The 22770-nt window shown below is 36.2% G+C and overlaps 1 protein-coding gene and 1 pseudogene across 3 annotated transcripts; both read left to right on the plus strand.

The window, feature by feature from the left end:
• Positions 1 to 993: 993 nt before the first annotated feature.
• On the plus strand, positions 994 to 12438 carry LOC107810077 (NADP-dependent malic enzyme-like; annotated as a pseudogene).
• A 4981-nt stretch (positions 12439 to 17419) lies between these two features.
• Positions 17420 to 22187, plus strand: LOC107810074 (histidine-containing phosphotransfer protein 4-like). Of its 3 annotated transcripts, none has more exons than XM_016634804.2 (7): positions 17420 to 17633; positions 20294 to 20377; positions 20826 to 20953; positions 21031 to 21099; positions 21582 to 21653; positions 21726 to 21798; positions 21889 to 22187. In XM_016634804.2, exons 2-7 carry the CDS (start codon positions 20321 to 20323, stop codon positions 21961 to 21963), a joined length of 474 nt encoding a protein of 157 aa, XP_016490290.1. In that variant the 5' UTR covers positions 17420 to 17633; positions 20294 to 20320; the 3' UTR covers positions 21964 to 22187. The 3 variants fall into 3 exon arrangements, with proteins under 3 accessions (XP_016490290.1, XP_016490288.1, XP_016490289.1); XM_016634802.2 differs by having other exon boundaries at positions 17421 to 17633; positions 20110 to 20377; XM_016634803.2 differs by having other exon boundaries at positions 17421 to 17633; positions 20121 to 20377.
• Positions 22188 to 22770: the final 583 nt, after the last annotated feature.

Raw genomic sequence — 22770 nt, forward strand, 5'->3', positions numbered from 1 at the left:
TCAACTCTGATGGTCCTGCACTTCTTTCTTCTAGTGAAGTTTTCTCTAACAGGTTTACCAATTGTTTGTACTATTCTGCTGTGAGATAGTTTCCTTGTGGTTGATTTCTGGTTTCAATACATGCATCTGTGTTAGCATTATTAGCAAAAGGTTTATATGTACCTAGTTGCCCTTTCTTCTTGCTTTTGAAATCTGGAGGATAGCTTATTATTTTGTAGCATTTCTCCTTCAAGTGACCTTTATAATCACAATGCTCGCAAATCAGCCCTGGTTTCTTGCCTTTGAACATCTGACCCCTTCCTGCAAGCATTGGCAGTGGTTCCTTGTTTGATCCACAACACCTAGTGTTCTTTGACTCTCCTTTTGTACAGCTACTGCATAGGTTTGATTAACTAATAGAACTGGCCTTCTCTGCAGTATATTGCTTCTCACTTGACTATAGCTCTCATTGAGTCCCATAAGGAACTGCAGCAATCTTTGTCTCACTAGATGTTCCACATATGGCCTCGATTCTTCACAGTCACAAGAGGAAAATGGTGCTAAAATGTCCAATTCATTTTTGAGAAATATGAGGTAACCGACTCAGTTCTTTGCTTTAGACTTGCAATCTCAGCCCAAAGTTGATAGATCCTAGTCAAATTATCCTTATCAAATCTCTCTTTAAACTCATCCCATACCTTCTTTGCACTGGAAGAATACATGATGCTAGGTACCAATTCACTAGCTACTGTGCTACTCAACCACGAAACTACAACAACATTGTATCTTTCCCACCGTATCTCTAATTCTCCTTTGTACGATCCTTTTACACATGTACCGTCCACAAACCCTAACTTGTTCTTCACTAACAGTGCAACCCTCATTGCTCTGCTCCATATGGCATAGTTTTCTGGCCCTGTGAGCTTTAACGAGATCAATAATGTTCCAGGTGCACCTGAATCTCGAAGAAACAATGGGTGATTGTGAGATAGTTGTGCAATCTCATATGTTGCCATGACTGAGCTTAAAGTTTTGCAACTACAGTACTCCGATCTGCGCAATTACAGCAATTGAGGCTCTGATACCATGTCAATTTGTTGAATCAATACTCTATGAATCAAGTTTCATAGCATGCAGTTAAATCTAGAGATGAATATGATGAAATCTAGAAGAAGAAATGAAAAGAAGAGACGAAGAGAAAAGGAGCATTTTTGTTTCAGTAGAAGAAGAATGAATACAAATTACAATTCTGAAGAGCAATGTTCTCTTTAACAGAATCACGTGCTCTTCACTCTCTCTAACAATATGACCCTCAAAGTTCTTTTGTCTACACTTAGGTCTCTCAATTAGTTTGTTCACTAACTAATAACCACCTCTATCTAATGTTCTTGATAGTAACTGGTCGAGCAATATAATGGTGCCCCCGTCGCGTTAAAATCCTGGGTCCCAAATCTGAAGGTTGTATATTTACTTTTGCCCGGTAAAATCAGTGGTTACCACTTGTTGAGGGATCCACATTACAACAAAGGGCTTGCATTCAATGAGAGAGAAAGAGATGTGAATTATTTGCGACGCCTTCTGCCGCCTGCTGTTATCCCCCAGGAGCTTCAGGTACATAAATTGCTTCAGGTCATAATGTAGCAAAAATTATGTACTTTGAGGGATTTGTTAATTAATCTCTTGTTTTATGCCATATCAGGAAAAAAGATTGATGCAGAGTCTTCGCCAATATGATGTCCCTTTGCTTAAATATGTCACCGTGATGGAACTACAGGTATTACTATAAACCAAATGCTTGAATCCAGAACCGAGTTATGGATTTAATTACGCGTCCAGTTTTGCTATTACCCACTCATCACAAGTAGGTGAGCTGCATTGGAACTTTAATTTCGCTAGTAGTGTACGCAGGATTTTTTGCAAGAACTTTTTGCAAGCTTTGAAAGATGGGCCGAAGGAAAGATCAAGACCAAACAAAGTCGCGGTCAAAACAAAGAAAAAGATGAAGAAAAAGATTCACTTTAGCTTCTACCTCGCTTAGCTTAGTGTAGGTTGCTTGCAAGACTTTCGATGACCGGCTATTGAAAGAAAAAGCTGCATCTGCTTCCCCTATTATATAACTGGTCCCATCTCTCTCCAAACCTAATGTGGTAGTTTCCCATCATAGGGCTTTCTATCTATAGATTAAGCCATTACCAAGGAGCTAATTCGTTCAGAACTCAGTTGACTGCTTCTACAGAGAAGGCGGTCTATTATCATAACTAAGCTTGTATGTGAATTTGGATCTAGTGTGTAGATGTTGTAAGGCTTTATCTCTCGTACCACATTAATGTTCACTATGCATGATTTTCATACGTGTCGTATATTCTATACACACATGCACACATTGTTTCTAAAAGAAGATATTATTTGTATATACATTTGTGAATTTTTAAAATGAAACATTGTCAGATGATGCCCCTTGTAGAACAATGCGTCCGCCACTGTATTTCCTGCCCTTCTTATTCTTCCCTCTGCTTCTCAACCGTGTGTTGATGTTTTTGTTTTAAGATGAAATAGTCTTAAAATGAGGGTGAATGGGAAATGGAGGGAAAATAAAATTTTTGAGTAAAATTTTAAGTTTTCCCCTCTTGACAATGAGACATTGTCCCATATTGGAAGAGGAAGAGATTTTTGGTGGGTATATATATAATTGCTCTTCTTGTAGCTCTTAAAGAGTTAAGAAGAAAGCAAGCCTCGCGCCGTCGTCGTCGTCGCTCGCTCGGCTCGGCTTCGGATTTGGATTTGGATTTGGTCAAATGATCGATTGATTGATTAATTTTTTGGACCAAATTTATTTGTTAATAGTAAATATTAACGTAAGATTATCCGCATTTGTAACGGATATTTTCCAATCCGTGTATTGACCACAAGGTAGCCGCCTAATGCTCTTCCCACCATGATTGTGCTTGCTCCACAAACAAACTAATGCTTGCTCCACCATGGAGGGTGGACGATTGTTCTTCTTCAACACTGGCTGCTATATATATGTGCAGCAGCTGTTGAAGAAAGACACACAACACGCAACACACAACACACAAGAACAACAAACTGAAAATCGCTCAACAGATTTGGCTATACATTGCACTCCTTCCTCTCAGCATTTCCATACGATTTTCTGAGTTTCTACTCCTTTGTTCTGCATTGTTTTAACTTCAAACAAAGCAACTGTAAGTGTGATTTGCTACCGAACTTTGTGTTCGCTGAAACACTGGGGTTTGAAGTACCGCTACACCAGTGTGTGATTCGTTCTATCCTGGGAGGAAATAATCCATTACCTTGGGTACTAGGAGGGGATTAAATTCCTTAAGGAAACACTGTGAATTCAGTGGGCTCGAATTAATTACTGTTTCATTACGTTAACTTATATTTTGCAGAATTATTATTTACAAATACAGCAATATTGGCGGGACTAACAATCTTAAGGAATTTAATATTTATTTCTGTATTTGTGTTATTCTTATTATTCTGCAAACTAAAACCTTTGTGGTTTTGTGTACTCCCGTTTTGGAAAGTAAAGCCTTTGTGGCGTTTTGTTGGAGGATTAAAATCTACGTGATTTTTATTCCAGTTTGAAAATGTTTATTAAACGTTTGTTCGTGTCATTCTTTTACAGAAAAATGACGACTGAAAGCGAAAACCAAGCTGTTCCGATGGTGACTGCCAACGCATCGACAAGCCGAACACCGGCGTTGGCACCGGCATAAAAACCCGGAAAGTTTTTCGGGATTGATTTCAAGCGCTGGCAGCAGAAGATGTTCTTCTACTTAACTACGTTATGTCTATAGAAGTTCATCAAGGAAGATGTTCCTGATCTGCCAGATAAAACTCCAGAGAATGAACGCTTTCTCGTGATTGAAGCGTGGAAGCATTCTGATTTTTTATGCAAGAATTATATTCTTAGCGGACTGGATGATAATCTGTATAATGTATACAGTAGCGTGGAGACGTCAAAAGAATTGTGGAATGCGCTTGAAAAGAAATATAAAACTGAAGATGCCGGGATGAAGAAATTCGTTGCCGCAAAATTTTTGGACTACAAAATGGTAGATAGCAAGTCTGTTATTACCCAAGTCCAGGAATTGCAAGTGATTATTCATGATCTACTTGCTGAAGGTCTTGTCATCAACGAAGCATTCCAAGTAGCAGCAATGATTGAGAAGTTGCCTCCATAGTGGAAGGACTTCAAAAATTATTTGAAACACAAACGAAAGGAAATGTCCCTTGAAGATCTCATTGTTCGGTTGAGAATCGAAGAGGACAATAAAGCTGCTGAAAGGAGAGGCCGTGGAAATTCAACAATAATGGGAGCAAATATTGTTGAAGCTAACAAAAAGAGGAAGAAGGCTTCTGGTCCGAAATACAACCCAAGCAAGAAGCGGTTCAGTGGAAACTGCTACAACTGTGGAAAAACCGGAAACAAATCTACGGAGTGTCGTGCTCCGAAGAAAGACAAGAAAAGGGGTCAAGCAAACATGGTAGTAAACCATGATGATGTTGATAACTTGTGTGCCATGCTTTCTGAATGTAACTTGGTGGGAAATCCTAAACTGTGGTGGTTTGATTCAGGAGCCACTCGCCATGTTTGTGCAGTTAGAGAAGCTTTTGCTACTTATGCTCCTGCTAGACCCGGAGAGACAGTTTATATGGGAAATGCTTCAACAGCAAAAGTTGAAGGATATGGGAAGATATTTCTAAAAATGACTTCTGGCAAGGTCATGACTTTGAACAATGTCCTTCATGTTCCCGAAATGAGAAAGAATTTAGTCTCTACTGGACTTCTTGTTAAGCACGGTTTTAAGTGCGTTTTTGTGTCCAACAAGGTTGTCATTAGTAAGAATGAAATATTTGTAGGAAAAGGTTACCTCACCGAGGGCCTTTTCAATCTGAATGTAATGGTTGTGGAAAACAATAATAATATTTCAGCTTCTTCTTACTTACTTGAGTCAAATGATTTATGGCATGTACGTTTGGGTCATGTCAATTATAAAACCTTACGGAAAATGATTAACTTGGAAGTACTGCCCAAGTTTGAATGCGAAAAATCAAAATGTCAAACATGTGTGGAATCTAAGTATGTTAAACATCCTTATAAGTCAATTGAAAGGAATTCAAATCCTTTAGACTTAATTCACACAGATATTTCTGACATGAAGTCAATACCATCTCGCGGTGGAAAGAAGTATTTCATAACTTTTATTAACGATGGTACTCGATATTGCTATGTTTACTTACTGAATAGTAAAGATGAAGCAATAGACGCATTCAGGCAATACAAAAATGAAGTTGAAACGCAACTTAACAAGAAAATAAAAATGATAAGAAGTGATAGGAGTGGTGAATATGAATCTCCTTTTGAAGAAATATGTTCAGAATATGGAATTATTCATCAAACAACAGCCCCTTACACGCCCCAATCTAATGGGATTGCAGAAAGAAAGAATCGCACATTAAAGGAGATGATGAATGCGTTGTTGATAAGTTCTGGTTTGCCACAGAACTTGTGGGGGGAAGCCATTCTTACGGCTAATCGAATATTAAATCGAGTGCCCCATAGCAAAACACAATCCATTCCTTATAAAAAAATGGAAAGGAAGGAAGTCCAACTTGAATTATTTTAAAGTGTGGGGGTGTTTGGCAAAAGTGCAAGTTCCTAAACCCAAAAGGGTAAAGATAGGACCGAAAACCGTTGATTGTGTTTTCATAGGATATGCGACAAATAGTAAAGCATATCGATTTCTGGTTCATAAATCAGAAAATCCCGACATTCATAATAATACGGTTATAGAATCAGATAATGCTGAGTTATTTGAAAATATATATCCGTATAAAAAGGAATGTGAGTCGTTTGATGAAGGATCTAAACGACCTCGAGAAGAAACAAAAGAAAGTACATGTAATCAGGAGGATCCAAGACGTAGTAAACGTCAAAGAACGTCTACTTCATTTGGACTAGATTTTGTGACTTTCTTATTGGAGAATGAGCCTCAAACATTTAAAGAAGTTATGACTTCTTCAGAATCATTGTTTTGGAAAGAGGCAGTCAATAGTGAAATAGAATCCATATTGAACAACCATACATGGGAATTGGTTGATCTTCCTCCTGGAAATAAACCTTTGGGTTCTAAATGGATTTTTAAGAGAAAAATCAAAGATGATAGCACTATTGATAAATTCAAGGCAAGGCTCGTAGTCAAAGGGTATAGACAACGAGAAGGTCTAGACTACTTTGATACATACTCTCCAGTTACAAGAATTACATCCATACGGATGTTAGTAGCATTAGCTGCAGTGTATGGTCTTGAAATTCATCAAATGGATGTTAAGATGGCCTTCTTAAATGGAGAGTTGGAGGAAGAAATTTACATGGAACAACCTGAAGGGTTTGTGGTTCCAGGTAAAGAAAAGAAGGTATGTAGACTTGTTAAGTCTCTTTACGGACTAAAACAAGCATCCAAACAATGGCATGCGAAATTTGACCAAACAATGTTGTCAAATGGTTTTAAGATAAATGAATGTGATAAAAGTGTGTACATTAAAAATGTTCCAAATCACATAGTCATTGTTTGCCTATATGTGGATGATATGCTGATAATGAGTAATGACATTGCCAACATAAATGCTACTAAGCGTATGCTCAATAGCAAGTTTCATATGAAAGACTTGGGAGTTACTGATTTAATTCTGGGAATTAAGATCCATAAGACTCCTCAAGGTCTAGCATTGTCACAATCTCATTATATTAAGACAGTACTTGAAAAATTCAAGCACTTGGGCTTTAAAGTTGCAAAGACTCCAATTGACGTGAATCTTGCATTAGCAAAGAACAAAGGCCAAAACATATCACAATTGGATTATGCTCGTGTGTTGGGATGCTTAATGTATATCATGAATTATACACGACCAGATATAGCTTGTGCTATAAGTAAACTGAGTCGATATACGAGCAATCCAGGCCAATCTCATTGGATGGCAATGAAACGAGTTTTGGGATATTTAGAACATACCCAGAACTTTGAATTGCACTACAATAATTTTCCTGCGATGATTGAGGGATACTGTGATGCAAATTGGATCACCGGTTCAACTGATTCTAAGTCCACGAGTGGATATGTATTCACTATTGGTGGAGGAGCGGTATCTTGGAAGTCGTCCAAACAAACATGTATTGCCCGCTCTACAATGGAGGCTGAATTCATAGCCTTAGATAAAGCCGGTGAAGAAGCTGAATGGCTCCGGAATTTCTTGGAAGACATTCCATTTTGGCCCAAACCGTTGGCACCAATATGCATACATTGTGATAGTCAAGCGGCAATTGGAAGGGCTGGGAGCGTTATGTATAACGGTAAATCTCGTCATATACGACGAAGACATAAAACCGTTAGGAAATTACTCTCTAGAGGAATTATCACGATTGACTATGTAAAGTCAAGTGATAATGTGTCAGATCCACTTACAAAAGGCCTAACTAGAGAGGTAGTTGAGAAATCATCAAGGGGAATGGGGCTATGGCCGAGAACAAGTCATTGCGGCGGTAACTCTACCTAGAAGACCGGAGATCCCAAGATCTAGGTTCAAGGAGATCAAACAAAGTCATTAATGACGGTTCAACATTGTCAAATAAAATTTAAGTCCGTTCTCGTGATGAGACAATGTTCAGTACCAAGGATAAAGCATTAAGGCTTTTTAATGATTTCTAAATTTGATACGGGGTATATCAAATAGTGTATCTACAGGATGACACGTTTAGAAATCACCTATGTAAGTGTGAAGTGTTAGCCGCTTCAAGGAGAACTTTGTAAGGCCAGTTCTCTACGCACTTATGAAACCAGGCGGTGTTCATGGCTGAAAACGAACACAACAATGAGAACCAAAGACGGTTAAAGGTTGATTGTGTGACTTATGGTTGTCTAGGTATACACCAAAGATCGACGGTTCAAAGATATCAAATCTACCGATTGACCGAGTATATCCGACATAAGTTTACTACGGAAAGTTCAAAGGGAAACCTACTTATCCAGATGCGATTAATCCTTACTTGTAAATCACACAGTTTTTTCATGCATACTTCCGTGATATAGCCATTCCCCATTCATGTGGGGGATTGTTGAGGTTTTTGTTTTAAGATGAAATAGTCTTAAAATGAGGGTGAATGGGAAATTGAGGGAAAATGAAATTTTTGAGTAAAATTTTAAGTTTTCCCCTCTTGACAATGAGACATTGTCCCATATTGGAAGAGGAAGAGATTTTTGGTGGGTATATATATAATTGCTCTTCTTGTAGCTCTTAAAAAGTTAAGAAGAAAGCAAGCCTCGCGCCGTCGTCGTCGTCGCTTGCTCGGCTCGGCTTCGGCTACGGCTACGGATTCGGATTCGGATTCGGATTCGGATTTGGATTTGGTCAAATGATCGATTGATTGATTAATTTTTTGGACCAAATTTATTTGTTAATAGTAAATATTAACGTAAGATTATCCGCATTTGTAACGGATATTTTCCAATCCGTGTATTGACCACAAGGCAGCCGCCTAATGCTCTTCCCACCATGATTGTGCTTGCTCCACAAACAAGCTAATGTTTGCTCCACCATGGAGGGTGGACGATTGTTCTTCTTCAACACTGGCTGCTATATATATGTGCAGCAGCTGTTGAAGAAAGACACACAACACACAAGAACAACAAACTGAAAATCGCTCAACAAATTTGGCTATACATTGCACTCCTTCCTCTCAGCATTTCCATACGATTTTCTGAGTTTCTACTCCTTTGTTCTGCATTGTTTTAACTTCAAACAAAGCAACTGTAAGTGTGATTTGCTATCGAACTTTGTGTTCGCTGAAACACTAGGGTTTGAAGTACCGCTACACCAGTATGTGATTCGTTCTATCCTGGGAGGAAATAATCCATTACCTTGGGTACTAGGAGGGGATTAAATTCCTTAAGGAAACACTGTGAATTCAGTGGGCTCGAATTAATTACTGTTTTATTACGCTAAATTATATTTTGCAGAATTATTATTTACAAATACAGCAATATTGGCGGGAATAACATGAATGGGGTTGGTTAGGACTTAGGTGGTATACTACTAGAATTTGTGATTGATAATGTAGAGGAGTTGCTTCCAATTGTCTACACTCCAACTGTTGGTGAGGCTTGACAAAAATACGGAAGCATATTTAAGCGTCCGCAGGGTTTATACATCAGTTTGAAAGAAAAGTATGGTACTTCTATAAGTCAAGTTAAAGCTTATTAACTGCTTTAGTGTGAAAGTAATTTAAACTAAAGCTTTAAGTATTTATTTGCAGAGGAAGGATCCTTGAGGTATTGAAAAACTGGCCTGAAAGGAAAATACAAGTCATTGTTGTTACTGATGGTGAAAGAATTCTGGGACTTGGAGACCTTGCCTGCCAGGTGCTCCCTTGACATACATACTAATTAATGTGTGTGTGTGGGGGGTTATCTGTGTATTGAAGGGGGTTTAATTGAATCCCCTTTTTCAGAAAGTTATATTGTGCAAATAGGATAAAAATAAAGTTTTTATATCTAAATAGTTGAATTCCCCTCGACATAAGAGAAGTTTATAGTCGTGTAAAAATTGCTCAAAATTTGTGTCATTACGTTGCAGGTTCAAATCGATCTCAAGTGTGACATTCTTGCCTTTTTTTGAATCCCCTCGTAATAATTTCTAGTTTCACCGCTGACCCCCCACAAAACCGTGAATTTCTTTTCTTGTTTGACCTTGTAAATTGTAATGCGTCGAATAGAGTGGAATAACTGATACTCATATGAAATTCAATATCTGCCACAGGGAATGGGAATACCAGTAGGCAAATTAGCTTTGTATACTGCACTTGGAGGAGTCAGGCCTTCAACGGTACCAAAACTTGATTCTACACTATTATAATTTATCACTATGAGCACCTATCATTTTGCTTGTGTATGCAGTGCTTGCCTATAACAATTGATGTGGGAACAAATAATGAGCAATTATTGAAAGATGAGTTCTATATTGGGCTCAGACAACAAAGAGCTACTGGGAAGGTTAAATTTAGCATCAGCCATGTTGTACTTATTGTATATTAACATGTAGAACTGTGAAATTGATATTGAGGCATTTTCTTGAGATCGATATGTCTGTTTCTTTTCAATCCTTGTAGGAATACTGTGACTTTCTACATGAGTTCATGACGGCTGTCAAGCAAAATTATGGTGAAAAAGTTCTTGTACAGGTTCGTTAGTGTTCATCGTCCTTTCATTTGTTCATGTACGTCAAATTCTAATACTTGTAACTGCATTTGCAGTTTGAAGATTTTGCAAATCACAATGCTTTTGAGCTTTTGGTACAAAAATTTCTTTCTCGGCCTTTATCACCAGACATTTGCATTAGGTTTACTTATCGATCCCAAACCTACAGGGGACAGCTGCTGTTGTACTTGCGGGACTTGTTGCATCCCTTAAGCTACTTGGAAGCTCCTTAGCTGATCATACGTTCTTGTTCTTCGGTGCTGGAGAAGTAAGGCTAAACCTTTCTTTTAAATACTCGAGTTCAAATGTTTGTTGGTGGACGAGCTACTGACAACATGTAAAAGAGGGTATCAACGGTAATTAGCAATGACTAACTTATGGAAAGCAGTTGTTAGGATCGGGAATCCGGGTAGTGTGGAATATAGCCAAACAACGGTATAATGACAATAACAAAGACAATGGAAGTTGATAACAACGACAATTAAAGTAGATAAAGAAGACACAAATTTAACGTGGTTCGGTCAAAGTGACATACGTCCACAAGCGGAGAGGAGCAATTTACTATAATAATAAGAGTACAAAAGAGAGTACAAAATTAGAGTAAACACTCTAATTAATCCCAAATACCCTAAGAGAATAACCTCACAAGATCACTCCAAAGAAAGGGTTCACACAAGTGCTTCCCAACACTTAATTCTCATACAAAACTCTTAATAAAGGAATAAAGGAAGAAACAAGAATTGAAAACAAGTCTTGTTGGTGTGTCTAAAATGAACCAATGGCCTTCCCTTTTATAGGCAAAAAAGTCTTGACCTCTTAGGTGTAAAAGAAGAGATACAACTTGTGCAAATGATGTCCAACACACAATGCAATATTTTTGGGTCCCAAAGAATATTGCCAACAAAATCTACACTTTGCAAAGATGCTTATACTTATGTGAGATGGACTAAAATAATGGCATCCTAAATTCTCTATTGATTCAGTGACTCGCTTACGACAAGATTTAAATTGGAATAACACGATCTCTTTTAGATCCTCTTCCCTTATCACCTTTAAATGTTTTCCGGGGAATAAGTAAAACATTATTGGAAAAGGAAATTAAGAGGAGATATTATGCATCTGACATCATATTATCTTCTGTCTCTACTCATGTCGCTTGCGGACATGCAAGGATTATTTATGTGAATGTTGTTAAATTGTGCTTTATGTTGATCTCTTTATGATTGCAGGCTGGAACTGGTATAGCAGAACTCATAGCACTTTAGATTTCGGAGAAGGTAGAAAATTTTGGTTGCCTGTGTTAATTTTGTGATGAAATGTGAGTAAAAGCTTATTCTGGTTTAGTAAATTTCATTTTATATGTTGTGTTTGTCATCTGTAAACAAACGCTCCTCTGGAAGAAGCACGTAAAAAGATCTGGCTTGTCGACTCGAAGGTATAAATTGTGCTAGTCTGATCTATGACTGAAAAGTAGTATATCTTACTTCCTAGTGTTCATTTAATATTTCAAGTCTCAACAGAGTTCGCGATTAGTTCTTCTGTTTACATAGTCCATGTAAATGAGTGATATATGCAGGTCTAATTGTTATATAATGCTCGAAAAGAATCGCTTCAACATTTCAAGAAACCTGTCAGCGATCTCCTAGATGCTGTTAAGGTTTGATCAATGAGCTCCCTACACGTGAAATACCACGTTGAAACACATTTTGTATGATTTTTAACACTTTGAAAAACAATTTAGGCCATTAAGCCGACTGCTTTAATTGGAATAACTGGAGTTGGAAGAACATTTACTAAGGAAGTGATTGAGGCCATGACCTCTATAAACAAGGTGCTGCATTTCCCCAACTCCCTTTCTGCTATCCCCAAAAGGACTTTTCTTGCGCTAAAGACTAAAATAATCTGCAGACACCTCTCGTTATGGCTCTCTCGAACCCAACTGCACAATCCGAATGTACTGCTGAAGAAGCTTATACTTGGAGTGAAGTAAGTAATATCCATGAGAAGCAGTGTATTTGTACATTAAAGTTGTGCCTGATTTGTGTAGTCTCACTCTCGAAGCTGATTGAATTCTCATTGTTTTATGATAGGGTCATGCTATCTTTGCAAGTGGAAGTCCATATCCTTCTGTAGATCGTACAATAACAAACTCTACATTTCGGGCCAGGTTACTTTTTGATTAATGCATGTGCTTTCTGTTTGACCATCTCCTCCAAAAATTTAAGCCGCACACTTTTATTTACTTAATTATGTCATTAACACGCCCCTCATGTGCGGACTTATCACGTGGAAAGTCTATACCACGCATTTTCTGATCTTCTTCTCAAGTGATTCTTTTCTAGTTGCTTAAGCTATGGTGGCCAAAATTACCTGGTTTCTATGTTGGTCGAAGGTAGTATGTACTCATTGGAATAGTCGAAGTGCCCAAGCTGATATATTCCAATAGTATTTAAAAAATTGAGAAGAAATTGTCTAAAAGTATCAAGGTATGGCCCAGTGGTTAGTGAATTTAGGTTCAAATTTTAGCCGAGGCAAAGTGATTTTTTTTCTAGTTGCTTAAGCCATGGTTGTTAGAATTATTTGATATATGTGCTGATCAAAGGTAGTATGTACTCGATGGAATAATTGAAATATATGCAAGCTGATTCAAACACCAACCGTAATTGAAAAGAGGAAAAGAAATCACCCAAATAATGCTTGAATAATTCCCCTTAATTCGTGTGGTCTAAGCATACACATTCAATAGAAATAGAATTGGAAACTTGACAAGAAATCTCATCTTCCATTATGGTTAAGAAAACTCTAACCATTTCAATACATCCAAAATGAGCAAATGAGGAAAATCCAAATACTAATTATCTCGAAATTGGGCCATCTTTCTCTAGAGAGGTGGATCGTCTTCTCTCATTCCAATAGTCTTCTACTTTTAGCCGACTGCTCTATAAGTTAGTTCAATAACCTCAAAATCAACTAGTTACCGACAAGGACGAGGTGGCGGCGGAGACTTTGTAACGACAAAGAGGGCAAGAATTACAAATAGAGAGCCATTTGGTAATGCAATTTGCATGAAAAATATGGCCACAAGGGACTTGTTTGCCATTATCAACACCTTTTTGAAACCCTTCCATGCATACTATACAAAGGCCAACTTCACAATTTATAACCATCGGAAATTCTTGAACTTGAATCTCGTCCTCGTCGGAAGGCGTCGAAGACCGCGGCGGCTCAGCCGTGCTCTCCGGAATTCCCACCACCGTTAAAGCCAAATCGAGATCGAAATCTTTATCCATTTTGAATATATATATACGTATTGATTTAGCCCTGAGAGATAATCTGTAAATATATATAGATGCAATAAACCCACCATCATACTATATTCCTTTGGGTAGGTAAGACAACCACCTAAGTGTCATGAATTTGGTTTTCTAGTTTTATATTACAAATATGACCGCAAAGAGTGTGAACAATATTACGTAAAGAGAAAAGACAGTGTCAATTGACCAAGAAATTTGGTTAAACAAAAAAATATAAAAAATATGTTTAGGTTAAGTTCATCTACGCACGTAAGGAAAGAAAAAGTCATTGTGTTTACATCTATAGAGTCATGCTATTGTAAATTTATTGTTCCCTCGGTTTCGTTTTATAGTACGTATTTGGCTGAAACACGAACGTTAATAAAGAAAGAATTTTTTTGGATAATAGCTAATTATTCTTAGATCAACTTGCGGTGTTAAACATTACAAGAGCATGTCACTAAAGAGTTGTTTGTTATGTGAACAAGTTATATCGAGATTCTATTTAATGTATTGTTCCCTCTGTTTTTTTTATATTACATATTTGAATTGAGCTCGAAATTTAAGAAAGAAATACTTTGGTGCATATCAAAATTAACCTTAATTAGAATTTGTGATCTTAAATATGACATGATATATGATTATATATAATATGAGGATTATAATACATGGATTAAATAAAAATGAGATTGTTCAGTGGATGATATACTTCTATGGATATATATTTGGTTTTATTAGACTAAAAATGAAAATTACCAAATGGGGGATAACATAATCTCATATTTTATCTTGAGATTATTGACCTTTATTCTTGTAACAAAATAAAATAAGAAGTTTTAAATTAAAAATCTTCAAAATATAGAAATATATCATTTTATTTTTTTTTATACATATGTACAGACAGTGAAACCCAGAGAGAGAAATATTTTTATTTTGTCGTCGCATTATATTTTTGACCAAGTTTTCCGTAACACTGAAGTAGAATAATGTTACGAGTGCCATCACTTGGGCTTTTGTATTTTGGGGGGGGGGAAATAATAAGTCAATGACTGATTCGAAATTAGGTGAACATGTCTAAAGAATTCAACAATTTGGCAAGTGACGATACTATTTCTATAAGATTTTAAGTTATATACATAGACTATGAAAATTTTATACTGTGAGGTCACCGTTACATGTAGCAGGTAATTTATTTTATTTTTGAAATTATAAATCTCATATTTTAAAAAAATCTACCTATGAATATTCTTTGAGTAATTTTATAGTTCAAAAAATTATTTACGCTTACAATATATATATAACTTAAATAATTGCCAAATTTGATAACTCATTCTTGATTATACTAAGGGTGTGTTTGGTACAAAGGAAAACATTTTCCGAAAAATATTTTTCAATTTTTTCATATTTGGTTGTCCTAAATGTTTTCCCTATTAAGAGAAGGAAAAATATTTTTCAAAACTCCTTCTCAACCTTCCCCACCCTATTCCCCATCCCCACCAACCCACCCCCACACCCACCCAACCCCACCCAACCCAACCCCAAACCCCGCCCCACCCCCACCTACCCAACCCAATCCTAAGTAAAAATATTATTAATAGTACTTTCTTTTCATGTTATAGATAGATTTTTTTTTCATTTCAACAAAAGAGTATTATTTTTTTTCATGATATAAAAAAGTATTTTTTTTTCATTTCAACAAAAAAAATTTCGTAAAAAAAATATTTTCTACTCTCTAACCAAACACTAGAAAAATATCTTCCAATCACCAACCAAATAAGTGAAAATAAGTGATAAAACCATTCATTTTCCATGAAAACAAACATTTTCTAGGAAAATGTTTTCCTTCATATCAAAAATACTCTAAGTCTCAATTTAATCCATCTCATGCTAGCGGCGGATGCATGTGGAACTAAGCGGTGTCACGCGACACTGCTTCGTCGAAATCTTTTGCGAAATATATCTAATAATATTGTACGAGTATATAACATAAAAAATAACACCATTTGACATATATTATTTCTTGGCACGTTGGTTAAGTTCCTAATTTTTTTTTAAAAGGTCAGAGATTCAAACCACAACTAGATCATATTTTTTTCAAATACTTGAGAGAGCTTCTATTGTTAAAAATTGTGGTGAGGTAGAATTGACTAAGGCTATTTCTTGTTGAGTAATATGATAATTAATATTTATTTATTCTCTGCTCTTCTATAAATATCGACACCGCTTACGAAAAATACTGCGTATGCCTCTGCCTCATGTTGTTGTCTCTTTGGGTTTTATTAACTTTTCAAGTATCAAACAAAGAAATTAAAAGAAAAAGAAATTAAAATGAAAAAACGATACCGTATATTCTTTAAAATAAGAAAAAATTGAAGTATTATTAGTGTTACATACACAAAACGTCAAGTTAGAAGCCCATATATTGTACTTTTTCAACTCACCACTAAATAATTAATAATTATCAATTTGACTGTCCAATTGCGAAGACTTTTTCAAGTTACCACTAAATTATTAGTATCAATTTGACCGTCCAATCACATGTAGCTATTTTTTAAACTAGCGAAAATTAATTTAATATCTGCAAATTGATCTATTCGATTTAAATTTGATTCAAATTTCAACAACAATTATATATAAAGAAGAAGAAATTTAGTTGACTATAAAATACATGATTCTGGTATTTAGAGCTGAAGGTCATCAGTCTTCATAAAAAGGAGGAAAAACAATGTAGAAGAAACTTCATATTTGGTTCATTTTGCTTTAAGAAACCTAAATTAAAAAATGAATCAAATAAGCATATCAATTTACCACATCAAGGTGGAAAAGATCATCCCCAACTTATGAGTTATGACTCCTCTTTTAAAAAATCAAACTGGTCTCTAATAAGCCTTTTTCTTGTATGTTACAATTGTTGGCCTAGGTTATATATATATATATATATATATATATATATATATATATATAGAGTATGACGAATATTATCTCTTATACGGTTAAATTTTTTCCCTCACTCTCAAGGGGCCAAAACTGTGAATTGTGGCCCTGACCTAACTCACCTCCTTTTTATTTACCTTTTACCTGTAGAGTTTGAATTGAAAGTCAGTCAATTTTTCGAGCGAAAGTGCATCAGTAGCCACTTTTATGCACGCTGTTTAAATTATATCTATAATTTACAATGTATTTCAAGATTAGTCAATTCGTCTAAGTATCCTAAATTTTTGAGCTGCTAATTTGAAATTCGCGATTTAGTATCCTAAATTTTTAAGCTGCTAATTTGAAATTCAGGACACTTGAACTGCTACTTTGAAATTCAAGACATAACATTCGAATTTTTGGGCACAATTTTTGAATTTTAGGAAACGATGTCTTGAAATTAGAATCTTGAGGTTTAAACTTCAGGACGCCATATCCTAAAGTTTGAACGAATTAGGTTATTGAAAAAGAAGAATTAACCCAAATAGCCGCCCACCTAATTTCTTCAACTAAAAATAGCCGGCGAATGTATAATATATGTATAATTTATGTATAATATGTGTATAACTATGTATAATTAATTTATAATATATGTATACCAGCTAAAAAAAAGTAAACAGTGAATTTGACCGACTATTTATGTAACAAACTCATTTTAAAATATATTATAAATTGTGGATATATTTTAAACAGCATGCTAAAAAGTGGCTATCTCATGTCATTTCCACTGATTTTTCCCCTCCAGAAGTGTGGGCTTTGTCTTTTACAGAGCACGAACAATTGTGAGCCCAAACCCAAATAATCAGGAAGCAGCCCAAGTTCTAGCCCAAAGAGTTAACATTATGGCCTAGACATGGGGATTGCCCCCTCTCTCTCGGGCAAGTGCAAAGATAGTCATTCTTGCTATTTAGAGATTAGCCACCGTTTATTTTGTCCAAAAATTTTAAATTAAAAATGTTAACTTTGTGACAATTCAACATATTTTTAAACTGAAATTCTTAAATAGCAGCCAGTGGCTACTTGGTGTCTCTCAAAATGGCCAACAACCAAAACCTGAAGTTGGTCATTTCTGCTTAAAGATTCTGGTACTGCTCTCCTGCCATGTCAGGTAAAGAGCATATTGCACTTATAGTTATAATTCTATTTCTTTTATCATAGTTTAATTAGTTAATGATGAAGTTAAGTCATTACTCATTACTACTATTTCGGCTATTATGCATTTTGCTGTCACCTTTCAAACCAAGTTAGGATACCTAGGAGAAGAGAAGAGAAGCCTGTAATTAGAGGAAGCTGGATAGTAAACTTAATTTTGCTATAACTTTAAGTTGATTTTGGTGATTTAAGAATTTGTTAGCTCTGATTTTTTCCAATTGTTGTTTGTCAAGAAATTGAGATAGTCATTTTGGTAGTTAAATGCTTGAAATCTCGCTTATTTTAAGCGGCCGAAGGGATATTGGTAATCTTTCTAACAACTATAGGTTGCCTTGACAGGAATTAAGGTAGAAGACTTGTAGGTAGTCGAGAGTGTTTCCTTCCCATACCAGTAGTATTAATGTTAGTCTCGTATTTTATTATTGGTAGATTTCTATTACTACATGTTGTTCCTCTTCGTTTTCTTATTATCTTGTTGTTGTTACGGCTTGTTATTACTACTTTCCTTTTATCTTTTCTTGAGCCAATGGTCTAATATGCAAAAATAAACATTGTTATCAGTGTTTTGTTATAAAATATTTTGACAAAACTGATTTACTAGGTCTGTAATGAAGCCTTCAATTTTGCGTTAGAGGCCAAGGTTTCGAAACCTACAAGGTTAAAAGGACAGAAACTATCATCGAATCCAAAAATGTAAAAGAAAACAAAAGAAGAACGAAAAAAATGCTAATTTTGCTTGAACTAGGTCTTGAACACTAGACCGAATGGTAAGGAAAGCTAGAAGGATGCTTAAACTAGCAGCTCAACCACTGCTGCCATCCAGCTTTTGTTTATGAAGGGGCCCAAGTAAATTATTTAAGGGGTCCTATCTGGATATACAGTACACATAAAATCTATATATACACGGTTTTTGCCGAAGCTAACGGGTTCCAGTGACCCCTCTAATGACCATGTAGGTCCGCCTCTGTTTCTAGGTAGAGGTAAGTTCTGCGTATACACTACCCTCCCAAAACCCCACTTGTGGGATTATACTGCTTTTGTTGTTGTTGTTGTTATTGTTGTATTAGTTTCCTTATTATATGAGAAATGAATACGTGAATTGTAGCAGAAGAATATGATTAAGAACAGTTGATGTTCAATATTGGCAAAAAAGGTGGGAAGTGTTATTTCCTAAATTAGTAGTGTGCGAGCCAGCGTGTCCTCACCTCGACTATTCTACCGTATACTTGCTACCTCCCACTAGCACAATTAGTTTGCAACAATATAATAAAAGATAGTTGATGAAAGTGTATCATATATAGTTTACGGCATCGCCAAGGGAGAATGTGCCAAACTTTGTTTGTTATATGTAAGCATGACTTTAATAAATCTCAGAGAAGATCCAATATATGACAACATTTTCAGTAACCCTATAAGACTTTCTACTGCTTAGTTCTTGGCAGTAATGTAATATACGCTGCTTGGATGTAAAAGTTGGGTTCCAATTTAGTTGGTCGTTCTTATGTGCGAGCCTTTAATGGTACTTCAATTTCCTTCAGCATTGGTTTTATTACATTTCAATTGGATATTTCTTGGTTTGGTTCGATTTTTGTCACTTTACATCTCTCACTTTTCTGGATTAAGTGGCAGTATCCTAAAGTAAAGAATCATAGATAGAAAGAGTTAAAAGTGAAGCCTTATAATAAGGTTATAAAAGTTCCGAGCTTATCAATCTCTGCACTGTTAAAGGAAAGCCTCATAGAACTGCAGTGTATATGAAGTTGTTTGAGCATATCATACCTCTCAATTCACCAGCTCATTTATGCTACACTTCGACTTTGTTTAGTAATAAAGAGATGTAAATTTTGATTAATTTCTCTACATTGGGTTATCGAATAATTTCTAATTATATTTTTGGAATGCGAGTGCAAATTCTATTTAGTGAAAAATGTTTGGTTGTCATTTTGACTGAAGACTATCTATAAGTAGTATCCATAAGATGAAATTCTGCTTCTAAAGCTTTCAAAATGATCGAATTTTGTGATTTCAAGCATAGTTTAATGTTGTCTATGGATGCATTAGGAAACTTTGGATATCATAGGAAGGTAAGCATTCAGCACAATAGGGAACAAAAAATCTGGAGACGAAAGAAGTTCTCTGAAGGTTGAAAAGATATTTTTTGCAGAAATGGAAGACTGTCACTGTTATCTTATTTAATAACCTCGAGCTTGATGGCCTTGTATTTCTTAGGAAACTTGGTGCGTGCAAGGTCGGTGAAGTCAATGAATTTTACTAATTTAGAGAAAATCAATTGGGGAATCCTAAACCGATTTCATATAAGGATTTCTGGACCTTTCTCTTATTTATTTCATCCGATTACAAGAGTAGATACGATAAATCTACCTAGATTATATAGAACTAATGAAGTGATAATTGTATGATGTTTTGATAAGCATGGCTGCAGTTTTGGTTGCATATGTGGCAACTGCATGACTTGCTCCAACATCTGCGTCGTTTTTCATTTATTGTACAACTGTCATGGATATCATCCCATTGGATCATCAACCCTATATAAACGTACTCGTGTTCAAGGCTTTGTTGCACCGAGTTTCATGCTCTTCACATCCTCTCTACTAGCTTTGAAGAAACTCGATACTACCGAGGATGGCAAGCGATTTTGCTCGATACATTGCCAATTTGAGGCAGTCACTTTTCGACGAGGTCTGATTCAGATCCTATGCCCTACTTTCTCTTTTTGATCAGGTTTTTTCCTTTTTATTTCTTTTATCCATCATTCATCTTCAGAGTGGCCATGATAGCAGGGTAAACTAGTACCTTGATGGAAATCTACTACTTTTGATGCGATAAAGGAAAAAATGACTAGTTTTGCAAAAACATTTAATAGACAAAGGACTATGATACTTAGCTTAAAAGCGATAAATGAAGGACAAAGTGCCAGATTCTAGGGCCCAAAATTTGATTTGCTTGCAATTTTCTTGACGCCCGATCATGATGATACGTTCCCGATAAGAAGTTTGATGTATGCAAAGTTGGAATTGCTGAGGGATGCTTATACATGTCCTTTTTCTTGATCCGCTACTTATAGAATGAGCTTTCTACTCAAAATGAAAAGACACGTGATGGAAATGAACTGCTTGTTTGTATACAGAAACTCCTTGATCGGCATTTTCTTCAACTGGAACGTTTGGAAACCAACAATGAGGGCTATCTTGAGGATGTTTGTGCTGACTATTTCAAGGATGCAGCTAAGTTTGTTGGCTTGATGGTGCCAGAACTGTAAGTATTTGTATTCTTCTCTAATTTTCTTTTTCAACTTCTTCCCCCCCTCACAGGTCTGAAATGTATGCATATAGGCAAGGACATCCCTACGATGCCCATTCTATAGAGAGCCTCCTTCATCGGTTCAAGGGAATGGCCACTGGGTGAGTGTTTTCGTTTCTCCATCTTCATGTATCGTTTCCTCCTTTTTCTCCCTGTTATTTTTTTCTCTTCCTAGTTCCTTTTTGTGTGGGGCTGGGGGAAGGAAGACGGGAAGGGGAGCTTTGGAGCAACGGTAAAGTTGTCTCCATGTGACCTATAGGTCAGCCATGGATGTTTGCATTAGGGTAGACTGCCTACGTCATACCCCTTAGGGGTGCGGCCCTTCCCCGGACCCTGCGTGAATGCAGGATGCTTTATGGGTAAGTAAAAAAGAGGTACTTTTGGCAGCTTGTGAAAATTATCTACAGTTGGCTATTTCCAATGGTATGTTCACATTTAAAAGCATTTTCTTATTAGCATCCACTCCATTCCTAATTTGTTGGCTTATTGTAATCCTGTTTTAGTATTGCCTAGTAAAATTTTTACCTTGTCAAAAATAAAAAGCTATTGCCTAGTAACTGAGTCTATTCTGTTGTGTTTGCAGTATGGGAGCTATACAAGTGACGCATCAAATCGATTGCATGAGGGAACACCTAAAGCGTGGAGATTTTGAAGCGTAAGAACTAAGTAGGAAATTCATGGCTTTATTTTTTGCAGATGATTGTATTGACTTCGGATATGTAAACAGGTGCAAGATTGCGCTTGAGCGTATTAAGCAGGAGAATGAGTTCTTGCAATTCAAACTAGATAATTACTTCAAGGTTCTCTTAAATATCATATAAAAAGTTTCTCATCTTTTGCATTTTTAGTCATTGTTTTAATCTATGTCTCTCTCAATTTGGTTGTTTCAGCTGAGGAAGCAAGCTCCACCTGCTGAGATAGAGGATCAACCCGAGTATGGATATATGGATACTGACAGTGAGTAGGAAGTGGCATCTTGGTCAGCCAATGCCTTCAGAAGATAAGTCAATAAAGTAATGGATATGCGAGTAGATGTAGTCGGTAAACGTATGGAAATAAATGGGAACAAAAGGAAGCAACTTCAATCTGCTTTCTTTGTAGTCCTAATTGTAGTGTTAATAACTTGAGTCACTGATCTCAGGTCTACTTTGGTCATTATGACTTCTATAATCTATTATCATGTTGCTAATGCAAGTTTCTGGGATGGTCTCTTTTTATGTTCCTTTTCTCCAATTGCTTTGTTGTCTCTCTACCTTCATAAGGTAGGGATAAGATCTGCATACACATTATCCTCCTCAGACCTCACGTGTGGGATTTTACTGGGTTTGTTGTTGTTGTTGTTGTTGTTGTTGTTTCTCCAATTGCTTTGTTGTTTTTGAGATGGCTTTGCCGGGGAGCAGTGTTTGACATGAAAATTTGGTATTTGCTTTAAGGTTTGTTACTTGAGTGCTATAAATTATACGTAATAGGATTGAATGCGCATCAAAGTTTTGGTTCAACGTCGAACTCTTTTGGGTTCAGTTCATCCAAAAACTTAGTCAGTATTAGTTGAATCAAATCTTTTGTAAATGTGAGTATTTATAACTATATATAGTCGCCTTTTTATTAGATAAACCTTAGCGATGACTTAGCAGTATGCATTGAAGCCTGCTTTTTGCTGGACTAAAGCGTATAATGGGTGTATATATGTCTAGTATTGTATACACAAGATTGGCGAGATGAGGTGGAATGAAAATCTTGGAATTCTTCCCCTCTACCTAAATCTTCATGGA

The sequence above is a fragment of the Nicotiana tabacum genome, chromosome 21 (genome assembly GCF_000715075.1).
Source record: "Nicotiana tabacum cultivar K326 chromosome 21, ASM71507v2, whole genome shotgun sequence".
Classification (NCBI taxonomy): Eukaryota; Viridiplantae; Streptophyta; class Magnoliopsida; order Solanales; family Solanaceae; genus Nicotiana; species Nicotiana tabacum.